Consider the following 12,532-nt stretch of genomic DNA (forward strand, 5'->3'; position numbering starts at 1 on the left):
CGTTGATAGATTGAGCCAGTCGGTTTCTTTCCTTTTTTTTTCTCCACTTTCGGTCTCCCAGTTTGATTCAAGCGAATGTGGTGGGTTCATAGCGCAGGCGAATGTGTTTTTTTTTCTCTCTTCTTTTTCTTTCGTGTTCTATATTGACGGGTTTAGCGGTTCTCTGAGGTGTTAGGACCGCTGTACATATCCTTCGAGAGGGTCGGACTACCCAGGTACTTTGATGATGTCTATGAAATTACAATGACAGATGTGAATACTCTTTGAAACTCAGATATTGATTTCTTAAATTTGATCGCTTTCAATATTCATTCATTGACATTCAGCCTAGACCTAAACTAGTAAACCCCTACTGATTCACCCTCTCAACATGCACCTGAGACGACTTATCCCCATCACCAATAGAGGCTCGCTCTGTGTCAGCATTCTTGTGCTCAAGCAGCTGCGTAACCCCAAAGAGCTCATCCATCTTCTCGAGGGACAGACCTATAGACACCATAGTTAGCAAGAGACACCATCATGTACTACCAGAGGAGTCAACTCACCCTTCGTCTCCGGGATAAAGAACCAAACAAAGACACACATCGAGAAGCAGAAGCTCGAGAAGATAAGATACGTTCTAACACAGCCAGAAGTCAGTAAGCCCACAGTCCAAAACATCAGCCCACTAGCTAAACTCACCCATAACCATTATCACCAACAGTAGCCAACATATTCGGCACAGCCCTGGCAACAACAAAGTTAAACAGCCACTGCGTAGCAGCTCCAAAAGAAACATTCAGTGAGCGCAGCCTGGCAGTCGGGATCTCAGAGACGTAAATCCAGCAGACGGGTCCCCATCCGAATTGGAAGAATGCCGCAAACAGGAAAATGCACACCAGCGCAACATATCCGGCCGGGATGACAGGTGCGCCTTCAACTGGCGGCGCAATGCGCACGTACAGTCCGATGTACATCATTGCCAAGCCTTGCGCGATCGAGGTCCATAGGAGGGAGCGGCGTCGACCTAGCGAGTCCGCTACGAATATTAGGAACACGCCACAGCTGACCATCTTTACGATGCCGTAGACTCCGGTTGCGAAGAGGTTGGTTGCGTTGCCGGTTACGCCAAGCTGGAGATGGGGTGTGGTTAGTATTTGATGGAGTTTTCGCTTTGGAGGACTAAGGATAGAAGTGTTTGCTCACGTTTTCGACTATGACTTGTTAGCTGGAGGGTCCCTCAACGGTATATTGTGGGGTGGGAGTGACATACATATTTGGGGAGCATAGTAGTTAATCGCGTTAGTTCCAGTCATCTGCTGGCAAATCATCAAGATGATAGAGATAATAGCGCGCTTGCGATTACCCGGAATGAGCCACATCTCTTTCATCAAGTCCCAGAAGCTGGACCCAGCGACAAGTGCGCGCTCCTGTTCCAACTGGGTGGCAATGGCCGCGAACTCCTCTTCCACATATGGGTGGTCGGAGGGCAGATTGCGTACTTTGGAGAGAGTCGCGCGGGCTTCTTCCCACCGGTCTTGTTTGGCCAACCAGCGGGGGGACTCATTACACATCAACATACCGAAGAACAGGAGCACTGCGGGGAGACCTTGCATTGCTAGTGGAACAAGGTACATTGCGGGGCCCTCGATGTTGAGCAGCGAGCCGTAGTTGATCCAGAATGCCAGCATGATGCCCGTTGTAATGAATAGTTGGTATAGACCTGTTAGACCGCCGCGGATTGCGCGTGGTGCGTTCTCGGCGACGTAGAGTGGGTTGATCATGGATGCCGCGCCGACTCCGAAGCCAGTGATTAGTCTAGAGGTATGACTGTTAGCTTCAAATGATGGATGGAGGACTAGAGCCGGAAATATCTATCTTACCGTCCGATGTACATGACTTCGATGTGGCCGCTAGCTGCAGTTTGCATGACAATTCCGAGTACAGCTACCACCGCTGCGCCGATTAGGGAAAGTCGTCTACCCCATTTCTCTGCTATTGGGGAGGCAACCAGAGCTCCAAAGAAGCATCCTGCTTGGAGTGTGGAGACGATATTAGCCGATAGATTTGCTGCCGCGACTTTGGAGATGTCCTCCAGGCCATATGTTCTATATCAATGGCACTGGTCAGAATAGCTAGACGCCAGGGAGCAGAGAGAAAACTTACTTCTTGAACCCTGGCATGGTTAGAACTCCGCCAATAATACCGGAGTCCATTCCAAAGAGCATTCCACCGAAACAAGCCTGGGAAGCATTAGCTCCGTGATTCTAGCATTATTGTGATTGCCTTAGCTGAAAGACAAACCGAGCAGGCAAGCATAAAGACCCTCCATCCGTAGATCTCCTTCGGATCCTCCTTCATCGCCTCATTGTGAACGATCTTCTTTAGAAGCCACGACATCTTGTATAGTAGCAAAAAGGGGTTAATCGAGATGATCGCAGTGACTCCAGTCGAGGAGGGGAGTAGCCAATTTAAAAGTAATTCTCTGAGACCAGCTCACGACGAAGCTAAACTCGAGATGCCGACGGTAATTGATATGCGTATAAAATAGGGAAAGAGACTACGAGCCCAAACCTATGGGAGGTGCAATTCTAAGCCCAGTTGTCTTGGCTTGCCACCGAGCGACCTATGGGACAAAAGCAGGGACACGAAACAAGGCGAGCGGTAATGGGTGAAAACATCCACGAATCCGAAGCAAGTCTGACACGGGTTGCAGGAAGCTACTACTGCTCACATGGCTAGGGTGTTTGGGGACTGGGCCAAGGATCCAAGTGTCTGAGATGTTTACGGCTGATTCACGTGCAGCTCTTAGATGGGCGGGAGGCGTGTGGGGGTAAAGTTCCAGGCTAGTATGTAGTACTTCTTATGTGCTAGTTTTCCCGGGGATTTGAGCGTGGCAAAAAGAATTGGAGAATAGGATAATAGGTGGTTTTAGCCGGGCATTGGAAACTTGAAAGTAGGGTATCAGTTGTTGATCTTACCCCAGACTGCGGGGAAACTTAAAAACTTGAAGCTAATCCCAATACAGTAAACCTTTCCAGAATAGGATGATAATTCCATGGTTCATTTCAGACTCATCGTTCTCGGGTATTGCACAATATCAAATCGGAATGTCTACCAGTAATCAACTCTGATCTGTACTCTCCATCCTCTTCAGTAGCCACTCCGGAATAACGGGCTTCTTCTCCCAAGCTGCTTTCCAATTCCGTTGACGGTCTGGCACAGCATAAACGGCCGAGACGAACCAGCAATCCTGGCCAGCTGCCAGGTCCGCTGAAAGTGACGGCAACAGCGTGCGTCCATGAATGATATTAGAGTTCGGATCAGCCAGGACGATACGACCAGCCCGCTCAATAGCCGAATGGAGTTCGACGATGCCAACAGCCCCAGCCGATGAAACGACAAGTCCACTTCGGCTGTCATGCATCGTCCCCTCAGAATCATCCCCATCCATAGGCCCTAAGGTACGACCGTTATCGCTGCGACATCCGTAGATAGCAAAGGCACCTTCAGAGGTTTGCAGATCGCGGCCGGTGCGCACATGGTGAGCGCGCAGATGCCAGTTCTCGGTTTCCCCCGTCGGCGGAATGAGAATGGTCTCGATATCCACATCTGGCCACGGCTTCCAACCAGACACAAGAATAGGCTGGCCCTTGAGCTCTGGTTCCTCGAAACGTGCATCGAGTGCCAGCCGTCTAGTCTGCCAGATATCGCCGCCGTCGTCTGATAACGCAAGCATGCTGTCTGGAGCATGCTGCTCCAGCTGGTATCCACCCGTCGGAACCGAGTATCCAAAGGCAGAGCTGTATGCAAACTTTCCATACTTGGCTTGTGTCGCTTTGAGGGGGTAGTGGCATGCTTGGCCAGATGACAACAGGAAAGAGTGTCCACCACGACGGATGGCAATATGTTTGGGGTATTTGAGGGCGACCACTTCAGGTAAGGAGGAACTTGGGTAAGGCTCCTCTTGTGCGGACCAGAATGGATGTGTCTCCGGTAGTGCCAGTGGGGTAAACGAGAGACAGCACCAGTATGGTGACCCGGGGAAATTGTAATTCTCCGTTAGGTACATGTTAGCGTACGAGTATCCTAGACTCAACGTGCCGTCGTTGTTAAACATGTCACGTTGCGTAGACCACCACCGGAAATGGCGAAGCACAATCCCCCTCACCACACCCCATGTCAGTGGTTCCGGTAATTCGACATCTGCGAAGCCTAATGCACCCCAGAATCCAACCATGGCAAATCGATAGGTCATAGAGCGTCCGAATGGGATGGCACTGCCTATTTGATAGTACCTCTAGTCAGGACCAAGCTACTTATCAAAAGAAGAGAGAAAATCATGTCAGAAAGACCGCGACACGTACCGTTAGGATCGAAGTAGTGCACAAAGTCTTTAGCGAACTCCCGTGCCCGCTGGCGATAGCGCTCAGCACGCTCAGGATCAAAGTCACCGGCCAGCTTCGAATAAAGAAGCTGCAAAAACTGAATGGCGAATGAGCCCGAGTAGTAATCCATCTGATGATGACTCTTAGGACCATCATTGCTCCATCCTCCGCCAACATGGAAGGTGTCCAGATGGTCCATATCAGCCTCAATACGAGACAAAGAGTAATCAGCGCCATTCTTTCTGAGGCCCAAGTTTGCAAAGACACGGAACCACAACCTACAATTGCCCCAATCAAAATTAGTCAACTCATTCAATCCACGCCAACAAAAGACCATCCTAAGCAGGATCAAGCCATAACATACCAATTCGTATTTGGCATCTCGCGCGCATTAATACTCGCCAGCCAACTACCAACATTCCCCCTCTGCTTCTCCGTCAATGGATCCCAAAAGGCATGAGGCGCAACAGCAAGCGCAAACCCAATCGGACACATCTCCACCATGCGCTGATCCATATCCTCGATATGACCCCAGAACTCCGGGTGTTCGGGATCAGTTCCGTTGATTATCCCCTGGCGCCAGCGCCCGGCCTCGGCGTATTCATATTCGCCGCCTAGCAGCGAGGCCAGGCCCCATAGCGGGCGGGCGTATCCCTCAATCTGGGCACCGCCTTCGTCGAATCGTGTCGTCGACGTGCCTACTTTGACGCGTGTGCCGCCTAGTGTAAAGAGGGGTACCAGCGGGTCAAGAATGGCGCGACATGCTTCTTGTAGGTCGGATCTGGTCCGGAACAGGGATTCGCTGAAGGCATGTGAGGGGGTTCGGCCGTTAGCGTGGATAGACATGATACGGCTATAAAGAGTTTGCGCTGTTATGGTAGCTTTTGTTTGTTTGATAGGGTGGTTGTAGGTTTTATAAAGATTGGCGTCGGGTTAATTGCCGATTATTAATTGCTTAATAGGGACTTGATATCGGGGTTCGCATGACTATCCCGATGTATAGTCATCACAGAGGTCATTTTGGTGCGAATCGGAACTCGCTGAGAATGCCGATTCAGCCAGTTGGATCTGTGCGTAGTCCTTGGGGGAATCCTGGGGCTAGCGTGGGGTTCGCATTTAGCCGGTCGACGTAACGTGGGGAGATCATCAGTGACAAGAGGCTAGTCTGTCCGAAAGCTGTGAGAATCTGATAAGTGGGGAAATTATCGTCCACCAATGAAGGAGACAGGCAACGCAACCAATAGTGTGGCTTTTGTCATATAGGATATCATGGTATTATATTGTACATAGGGTCCAAGAGAATTCAATATCTATACACGCCACGAATCGCATGGCATCAATGCAATTGGACAGTTAACCCCCCAAAAGGCCACCCAAGAATTGGGCCAGCTCTTTCACAAGAGCATCATCGACTCCCTCGGTCTCACCAAGACCCTGCTTTAGGATCTCGGTCCACCGGGCCAAGGTAATCTCGTGTAGCTTCTGTCCGTTCAGTGCCGAATGGACGCGACTGGCTTGGTCAGATGCGGTGGACTCGTCAGGTGAGACAGAGATGTGGCTTTCGATGATAGCGCCATGCTGCAGGCGGAGGAATGCACGAGTACTCGAGGGGAGCGAGTAGGGCAATGGCGGCCGTTCACGGGGGTCTTCCTCGATGGGGTACGTTGAGAAAGTGAAGCGCGGTGTTTGAGTGTACTTCCACTCCAACGAGCGTAGCTCGGCAATTCCTTTCCCAATGGCAGGCACCTGCTCACCCTGCACTTCTCCCACTGTACCAACAACCCAAGAGTCCCCAGCAAAGACTTCAGGCTCGTTTGCATGAGCACGCTGGGCCCTGAGAACAGCATCGGGATGTACTTCGTAGAGCCGAGCAAACTGCTCGATCACACTCTGAACCACGCTCTGCATGGAAAAGAATGAGTCGGCTAACGCAGCCGAGACATTCCCGACCGGAGAACGAACGCTCTCAACGCCCTTAGCCAGGATATACGGGCGGGCGGATGATCGCAGGTACCGGCCAAGATCATGAATATTCGGGGAATCGAGCAAGCAAGTGCCATGGTGGAGGGCTCGGTGTCGAGTGAGCTTGAACGCAGAGCCAGACACCTTGCGTGTCAGAGGCTCGTCGGGATCCATTTTCATTCCCTCTGCTCGGGCCATGACAATATCATGCCGCTCATTGACACTGGTGTTGGTAGCCCCGACCTGATGAAGTGCGCGCACCACCATCTCGGCATGCTTGTCGCGCGTAAACGAGGTACGTGGGCATATAACGCTGTAATTTAGGTTACCTTCATCATGGAAGACAGCCCCGCCGCCTGATCGCCGACGCACAAATACTGCAGCTTCATCTTCTCCCGTCGTACCGTTCCTACGATCATTATGAAGTGCGCGGAGATCGGTCTCAAGCCATGGGTTCTGGTTGCGACCAATGACTACACATGGTCGATTGGCATAAAGGAACAAAATGCTGGACTCTGCTGGGGCATTTTCTAGTAGGAAGTGTTCGATCGAAAGGTTCACGTAGGGATCTGTTGATAGTGATTGGTAGATCTGGTGTAAAGAAGAGGGACGGCTGGCGAGCTCGGCGAATTGGCGAGCGGGATATGACGAATTATGGCGAATCCAGCCATGCTTTAGTGGGTTAGTCCAAAGTGCCGAAGACGAGGAATATCCTCGAAGGGCGAGCATTGGAGCAAGGGTGGGCGAAGTTATTGACCGCATCACGAAAGTTATGGGCCGATAGTCGGTTGCGCTAGTCCCAGATAGGAATTCCAGCGATGAGTCGATTTCCAATTTCCTTTTTTCTACTTGCGGTCAGTCATCACTTTTGTTTTCTCTTCCTATTCTACTGTTCTTATTGATCTTGGGGTCTTTGAACTTATACTTTTACTTCATTACCTTGCGACCATCTTTCAACGCCCATCATGTCGACGTGGGGTCAATATTTCCGTGTCACCACGTAAGTTGCCCACCCCCACCACACACATCACTACTAACACCCACGATTCAGTTATGGCGAATCCCACTGTCGCTCTGTCGGCTGTATCGTCGACGGATGCCCTCCGGGCCTAGAACTCACTGAGGCCGACATCCAGCCTCAAATGACCCGGCGCCGTCCCGGCCAAAGCGCCCTTACTACCCCGCGAGACGAGAAGGACCGAGTCGAGATCCAGTCAGGCACAGAGTTCGGCATCACTCTGGGTACGCCAATTGCTATGGTCGTCCGCAATGAGGACCAGCGTCCCAAGGACTACGGCAATAGCACAATGGACCTGTACCCCCGCCCTAGCCATGCCGACTTCACCTACCTTGAGAAATACGGCGTCAAGGCCAGCAGCGGCGGTGGTCGGAGCAGCGCCCGTGAGACCATTGGTACGTTATGTGTAACCATCAACATCGGAAACGAGTACTCTCGCTAATCCAACCCCCACAGGCCGTGTTGCCGCCGGCGCCATCGCTGAGAAGTTCCTCAGCCTGGCGCATAACATCGAAATCGTCGCCTTCGTCTCCTCCGTTGGCAACGAGCACCTCTTCCCCCCGACCCCCGAACACCCCTCCCCCTCCACGAATCCGGAGTTCCTTAAGCTGATCGAGACGATTGACCGTCAAACCGTCGACTCCTTCGCGCCCATCCGATGCCCGGAAACCGCCGCCGCTGAGCGCATGACCAAAGTCATCGAGAAGTTCCGCGACAACAACGACAGCATCGGTGGAACCGTAACATGTGTGATCCGCAACGTGCCAGTTGGACTTGGCGAGCCCTGCTTCGATAAGCTTGAAGCTAAGCTGGGCCACGCGATGCTCAGCATCCCCGCAACCAAGGGCTTCGAGATCGGCTCCGGTTTCGGCGGCTGCGAGGTCCCCGGCTCCATTCACAACGACCCCTTCATCGTTGACCAGACCGCAAGCAACCCCCGCCTCACTACCAAGACTAACAACTCTGGCGGTATCCAGGGTGGTATCTCCAATGGCGCGTCAATCTACTTCCGCGTCGCGTTCAAGCCCGCGGCTACTATCGGCCAGGCGCAGACCACTACTACTTACGACGGTGAGGAGGGTGTCCTGGAGGCTAAGGGTCGTCACGATCCTTGTGTTACCCCCCGTGCTGTCCCTATCGTTGAGGCTATGTCGTCGCTCGTTGTCATGGACGCTCTCATGGCTCAGTATGCCCGTGAGGGTGCCAAGAACTTGCTTCCCCGGAAGCCTCAGACTATTCCCACTCACCCTGCGACTGGTGCTCCTTCGTCATAGATGGGAGGAAACCTGACAAGTTATATTAAAAATGTTATATGCAAGCGTCATTAAGAAGGGTCATGTCTGAGTCTATATACATCTTTGATGCATCATGGAGCTACAAAAAGTGTTATATAGATGCCATGTTCATGCTTTTACCAATTTCGGGATAACCTACATCCTCGTCTTCTGGAAATTTCTAGCGTATGAAGCTGTCTATGTAAGAACTACAGTCTACTAAAAGCTCAATAAATCTTAAAGCAAGAGATGAATTTTGGACTCGCTACCTAATCCAACAAACGCTACTCTCTAGCGAAGAGTCATAATAAAAAAAAAGGGAGACATCGATTCATCAGGACAATCATCTCATCTCGTCTCGGAACGGCATCAAAACATCGCTGTGGATATCAAAACGACAGAAAACAGCAGCCACCCACAAAGAGCGGTGTGACAAAAAGTAAAGACTCCAAGGAAACGAACGAAAACCCACACGACCAAGTTGTGTACAAACGACGCAATGCGATGCAATGCAACACAACACATCTCCGGGTGTCTCTCATAGATGCAGACACCAAACCTCGCCTAAAAAAAAAAAAGGAACATGCCAAAGTACAAGTGAGAAGGTAATACAAAAAAAGAGAATCAAGACAATCAGGAGAAAGGAACAAAACCCCAGATCTCAGATCTAGGTGCTAACCCTCCGGTTCCCAGTGCCCCAACTAACAGAGCGCTCGGACACACTATCAATATCGCCAGCGGTAGCATTAACGACACGAAGTTTCTCTCGAGGAACGGTAAAAGTCATCTGGACTCGTCTGCCTTCAGCAGCACCCTCCAAGTCCCAATCATGAACATCTTCCTCGTCATCCCCGAAGCCGGTTTCGTTACCCAGGTATCCCGGCGCGCCGATGAAAAGATCATCGCGTGTAGACCGGGCAGTGTTAAACACATCGTCAGAAACACGCTTGCGCGCATTCCAGTCCTTGGCACCCTGCTTGCGACGGAATAACTCTGCCGAAGCGCTGACTGCTCGGCGCGGCGTGCTGGGGCCGGAGTCTGTGGATTGTTGGCCGGATCCTAGTAACGTGCTGCGGCGGTCAATGCCGGAGGCATGGTGCACTGTGCTAGTGGTTCTGGCATCGGAGTATAGCTCGCTGTCAGGGCTGCGGCGGGTCATTGTTAGGGCTCGGCGCATGGTGTTCATTACCCAGTCGGAGGCTTTAGGTTTAGATTCTCGAGGCAGTTTTGAGGGGGATGAGGGTGCGGGGTGGTCGAGGGCGTCGAATAGGAGGGACTCGTTCTCTGACCGGCTGTGGGACATGTTTGTCTGGGCTGTAGAGTAAGAATCCGCTGATACTGATTTCTCCGAGGGGCTAACGCCTTCTGGGTCGCTGTGTGTTGAGGCTGCGGCGAGGTATTCCAGTGATTGGCGCCCGCTGCCCCAGCTCAAAGGTCGATTGACGACGATGCCTCGTGCCTGGTTGACCTTGCCTACAGGTTGGGCGGACGGAAGGGAGAAGGCTGAGTTGTCTGACAGGTTGGTGGCTGTTCGGTCGCTTTTTGTCAGGGACTCGGCATCCATAGAGCCAATATCCTTTCGCCGGCTGTAGAAAGGACCTAGGCCAACGCCAAATATGGTGCTCCGGGGGGTTGCGTAGGGGGTATCTGAGAAGGGGTCTTCAGGCTCCGTCGTCTTAACCGTGGGTCCTGTTTCAACTGGGATGGTTGCCATGAGATGTTCTCGGAAGATCGCTTCATCTTCCTCGCGTTCATCAATAGGGTGAATATCACCAGTAGCATCACTGCGCTGGTATTCACTGTTTCGATATGAGAATGGCCTATTGTTCACTGGAGGTATCACAAGGGGTCGGCTATTCTTGACTGGACTAGTAGGGTCCATCAGCAGGCCAGTCCTCTCTGCCGTGCCTTCGCCCCGGTCTTTCCAGTTTGGTCGTGTCGTCTGGCTACGATTGGCTGACCAAGAATACATGGGGGCATCCTTTCTTTCGCTCATTCCAGAACTCCGAACGCTACTTGCTTGGGTTGGACAATCTCGGCCCCAGAAATGAGCTCGTTCTGCTCCCAGAGCAAGTTCCCGTAGCTGCGAGTCTCGCTTGCCCTTTACACGGCGTTTTCGGTGGTAGTTCCATCCGCACAAAAGGATGGCCACAGCAGCGGGGCATCCAATGCCCAATCCAACCCCTAAGCCGGCCTTTTGGGATGATGAAAGCTTATCGGAATTAGAGGACGCATTCGATGAACTAGCTGCAGGATTGCTGTAAGAGGTGACCCAGCTGCTCGAAGTCACATTGTAGAGATAGACCTGCGAGTTGGACTGTGCAGTCGCTGAGGCCCGTTTCGAGGATGGTTTCGGGATATTGTAGCCCCCAGAAATCATCATCACCCCCCCAGGGAGCATTGCCGCTCCATGGCCAAAAATGCCAGCACCCTTGGCAATCCCCAATTCTTCAAAAGAGGGTGCTGTCCAAATCCATTCTGTGGCTCCGCCAAACCCTTCTGCAAGGTCCAGAACTGCAAATTGCGGCTCGGCAGGGACAGTCATATCGCCCACCCAACCTCCAAATACAAACACTCTATTGCCATCTTCCGAGAGAACCGCAGTGTGGCCGGAGCGAGGCTCAATAGAAACCGTATCCCGAGTAGTCAGCTCAGCCTTCGTTGTCGAATTCAACGTTGCAGAAACAAAGCTCCAGCTTTGCTGCGGCAGCGAGAAAATGGCAAATTGTGACATGTTAAGGAACGCCTGTCTGGTATGGCCACCAATAAACAAAAAGTCCTGCTGTTTTCCCGTAGACCCGGCAGCGTAGGTAGGCTGGAGCGGCACGACGGCCATTCCAGCTTCAGCGACGGGCGGTGCGCGTTTGCCAGTAGTGGCAGCGGTGAACTTGGTGTTGTAGTAGGGACTCGGCCCTAACACGACCGTTGACTGGGAGTAGTTGGCTGCCGAGACCCATGTTTCGTCCGTGCTGTTCGCGAATGGGCACATCCCACCAAAAGCGTACATGGAACTCTCATCTTCGTAGTGGGATGCCGAATACGTGAACGCTGCTGTCAGGTAGTTCGGTGCCGTTTTTGGGTCGCTGGTAATGACTGGCAGTCTATCCCAAGTCCCATTGCCGATTGAGCTTTTGCTGTTTGGGTGGAACTGCCATAGGACCGGGTTGTCGGATGCACTGTGGCAGTTGCCCGAGTAAACTGTGATGAGGCCTTGATCATTGATGGCAGCAACAAAGCTTGAGTTCTGATCAGAACTGTAGAACGGCGTGCTCTTCAGCAGGGTTTGATAAGATAGATTCTCGGCATCGATACTGCTGGACAGGTTCAGGGAGACGAACTCGGTTTGACCAGTGGAGCTAGGTCGGAGGATGTACGCGAGGGAGTCATTGTGTTGTGGGGAAAGGAAGATGGAAGATGAAGTGTATGGGATTGCAGTAGAGTGATCAACTAGCGCAAGGAGCGCAAGCAGGAATGTCTTTGCTTTTCGGTGCTTCATGTTGCGATCTGAGACAATCAGGAGCAGGGATACATGCCAGGATCGGCGAGCATGGCGTGCCACGCGAAGATCTATTTTCGGACGGCGCAATGTAGTTAAATTTTGATAGTTAACATCAACGTCAATGATAATGACAATGACAATGACCATGAAAAGGTAGAGAAGCAAAGAGATATTGAAGGGGTAACATTGTAGAGGGATAGCAAACTTTTGTTTACGATCCGAGCTAGGCCTCTCTATATTATCAGACCAATCATTAATAGTACCAAGAATCACTTTTTTCATTCGCCCGACTTTATTTGGCCGGCCTAAACAAAGAAAGAGTCAAGTTAATGGACCAAGGCTTAGATTGACGCGGGATCAACCTCGTTGCTCGGCAACGGCGGGCGATTGCGTGTTTTTCATGTGAGGATTC

At 51.8% G+C, this 12,532-nt stretch overlaps 5 protein-coding genes across 5 annotated transcripts; 1 reads left to right on the forward strand and 4 right to left on the reverse strand.

Annotated features, from left to right (window-relative positions):
* Positions 1-349: 349 nt before the first annotated feature.
* N7537_000612 (sugar porter family MFS transporter) lies at positions 350-2,379 on the reverse strand (the record flags this gene model as incomplete). The annotated part of the gene is made up of 8 exons (XM_056891670.1): positions 350-486; positions 546-619; positions 682-1,112; positions 1,186-1,193; positions 1,253-1,797; positions 1,863-2,087; positions 2,146-2,222; positions 2,284-2,379. 8 exons carry the CDS (start codon positions 2,377-2,379, stop codon positions 350-352), a joined length of 1,593 nt encoding a protein of 530 aa, XP_056756665.1.
* Positions 2,380-3,103: 724 nt separating this feature from the next.
* N7537_000613 (glycoside hydrolase family 154 protein) lies at positions 3,104-5,213 on the reverse strand (the record flags this gene model as incomplete). The annotated part of the gene is made up of 3 exons (XM_056891671.1): positions 3,104-4,263; positions 4,347-4,645; positions 4,732-5,213. The coding sequence occupies 3 exons, from the start codon at positions 5,211-5,213 to the stop codon at positions 3,104-3,106; spliced, it is 1,941 nt and encodes a 646-aa protein (XP_056756666.1).
* A 507-nt stretch (positions 5,214-5,720) lies between these two features.
* N7537_000614 (putative lipoate--protein ligase) lies at positions 5,721-7,058 on the reverse strand (the record flags this gene model as incomplete). Its single annotated transcript, XM_056891672.1, has 1 exon — positions 5,721-7,058. The coding sequence occupies one exon, from the start codon at positions 7,056-7,058 to the stop codon at positions 5,721-5,723; it is 1,338 nt and encodes a 445-aa protein (XP_056756667.1).
* Positions 7,059-7,294: 236 nt separating this feature from the next.
* N7537_000615 (bifunctional chorismate synthase/riboflavin reductase [NAD(P)H] ARO2) lies at positions 7,295-8,621 on the forward strand (the record flags this gene model as incomplete). Its single annotated transcript, XM_056891673.1, has 3 exons — positions 7,295-7,329; positions 7,381-7,742; positions 7,804-8,621. The coding sequence occupies 3 exons, from the start codon at positions 7,295-7,297 to the stop codon at positions 8,619-8,621; spliced, it is 1,215 nt and encodes a 404-aa protein (XP_056756668.1).
* A 667-nt stretch (positions 8,622-9,288) lies between these two features.
* N7537_000616 (uncharacterized protein) lies at positions 9,289-12,117 on the reverse strand (the record flags this gene model as incomplete). The annotated part of the gene is made up of 1 exon (XM_056891674.1): positions 9,289-12,117. The coding sequence occupies one exon, from the start codon at positions 12,115-12,117 to the stop codon at positions 9,289-9,291; it is 2,829 nt and encodes a 942-aa protein (XP_056756669.1).
* Positions 12,118-12,532: the final 415 nt, after the last annotated feature.

The sequence above is a fragment of the Penicillium hordei genome, assembly GCF_028827395.1.
Source record: "Penicillium hordei strain IBT 12815 chromosome Unknown utg000001l_segment0_segment0, whole genome shotgun sequence".
Lineage (NCBI taxonomy): Eukaryota > Fungi > Ascomycota > Eurotiomycetes > Eurotiales > Aspergillaceae > Penicillium > Penicillium hordei.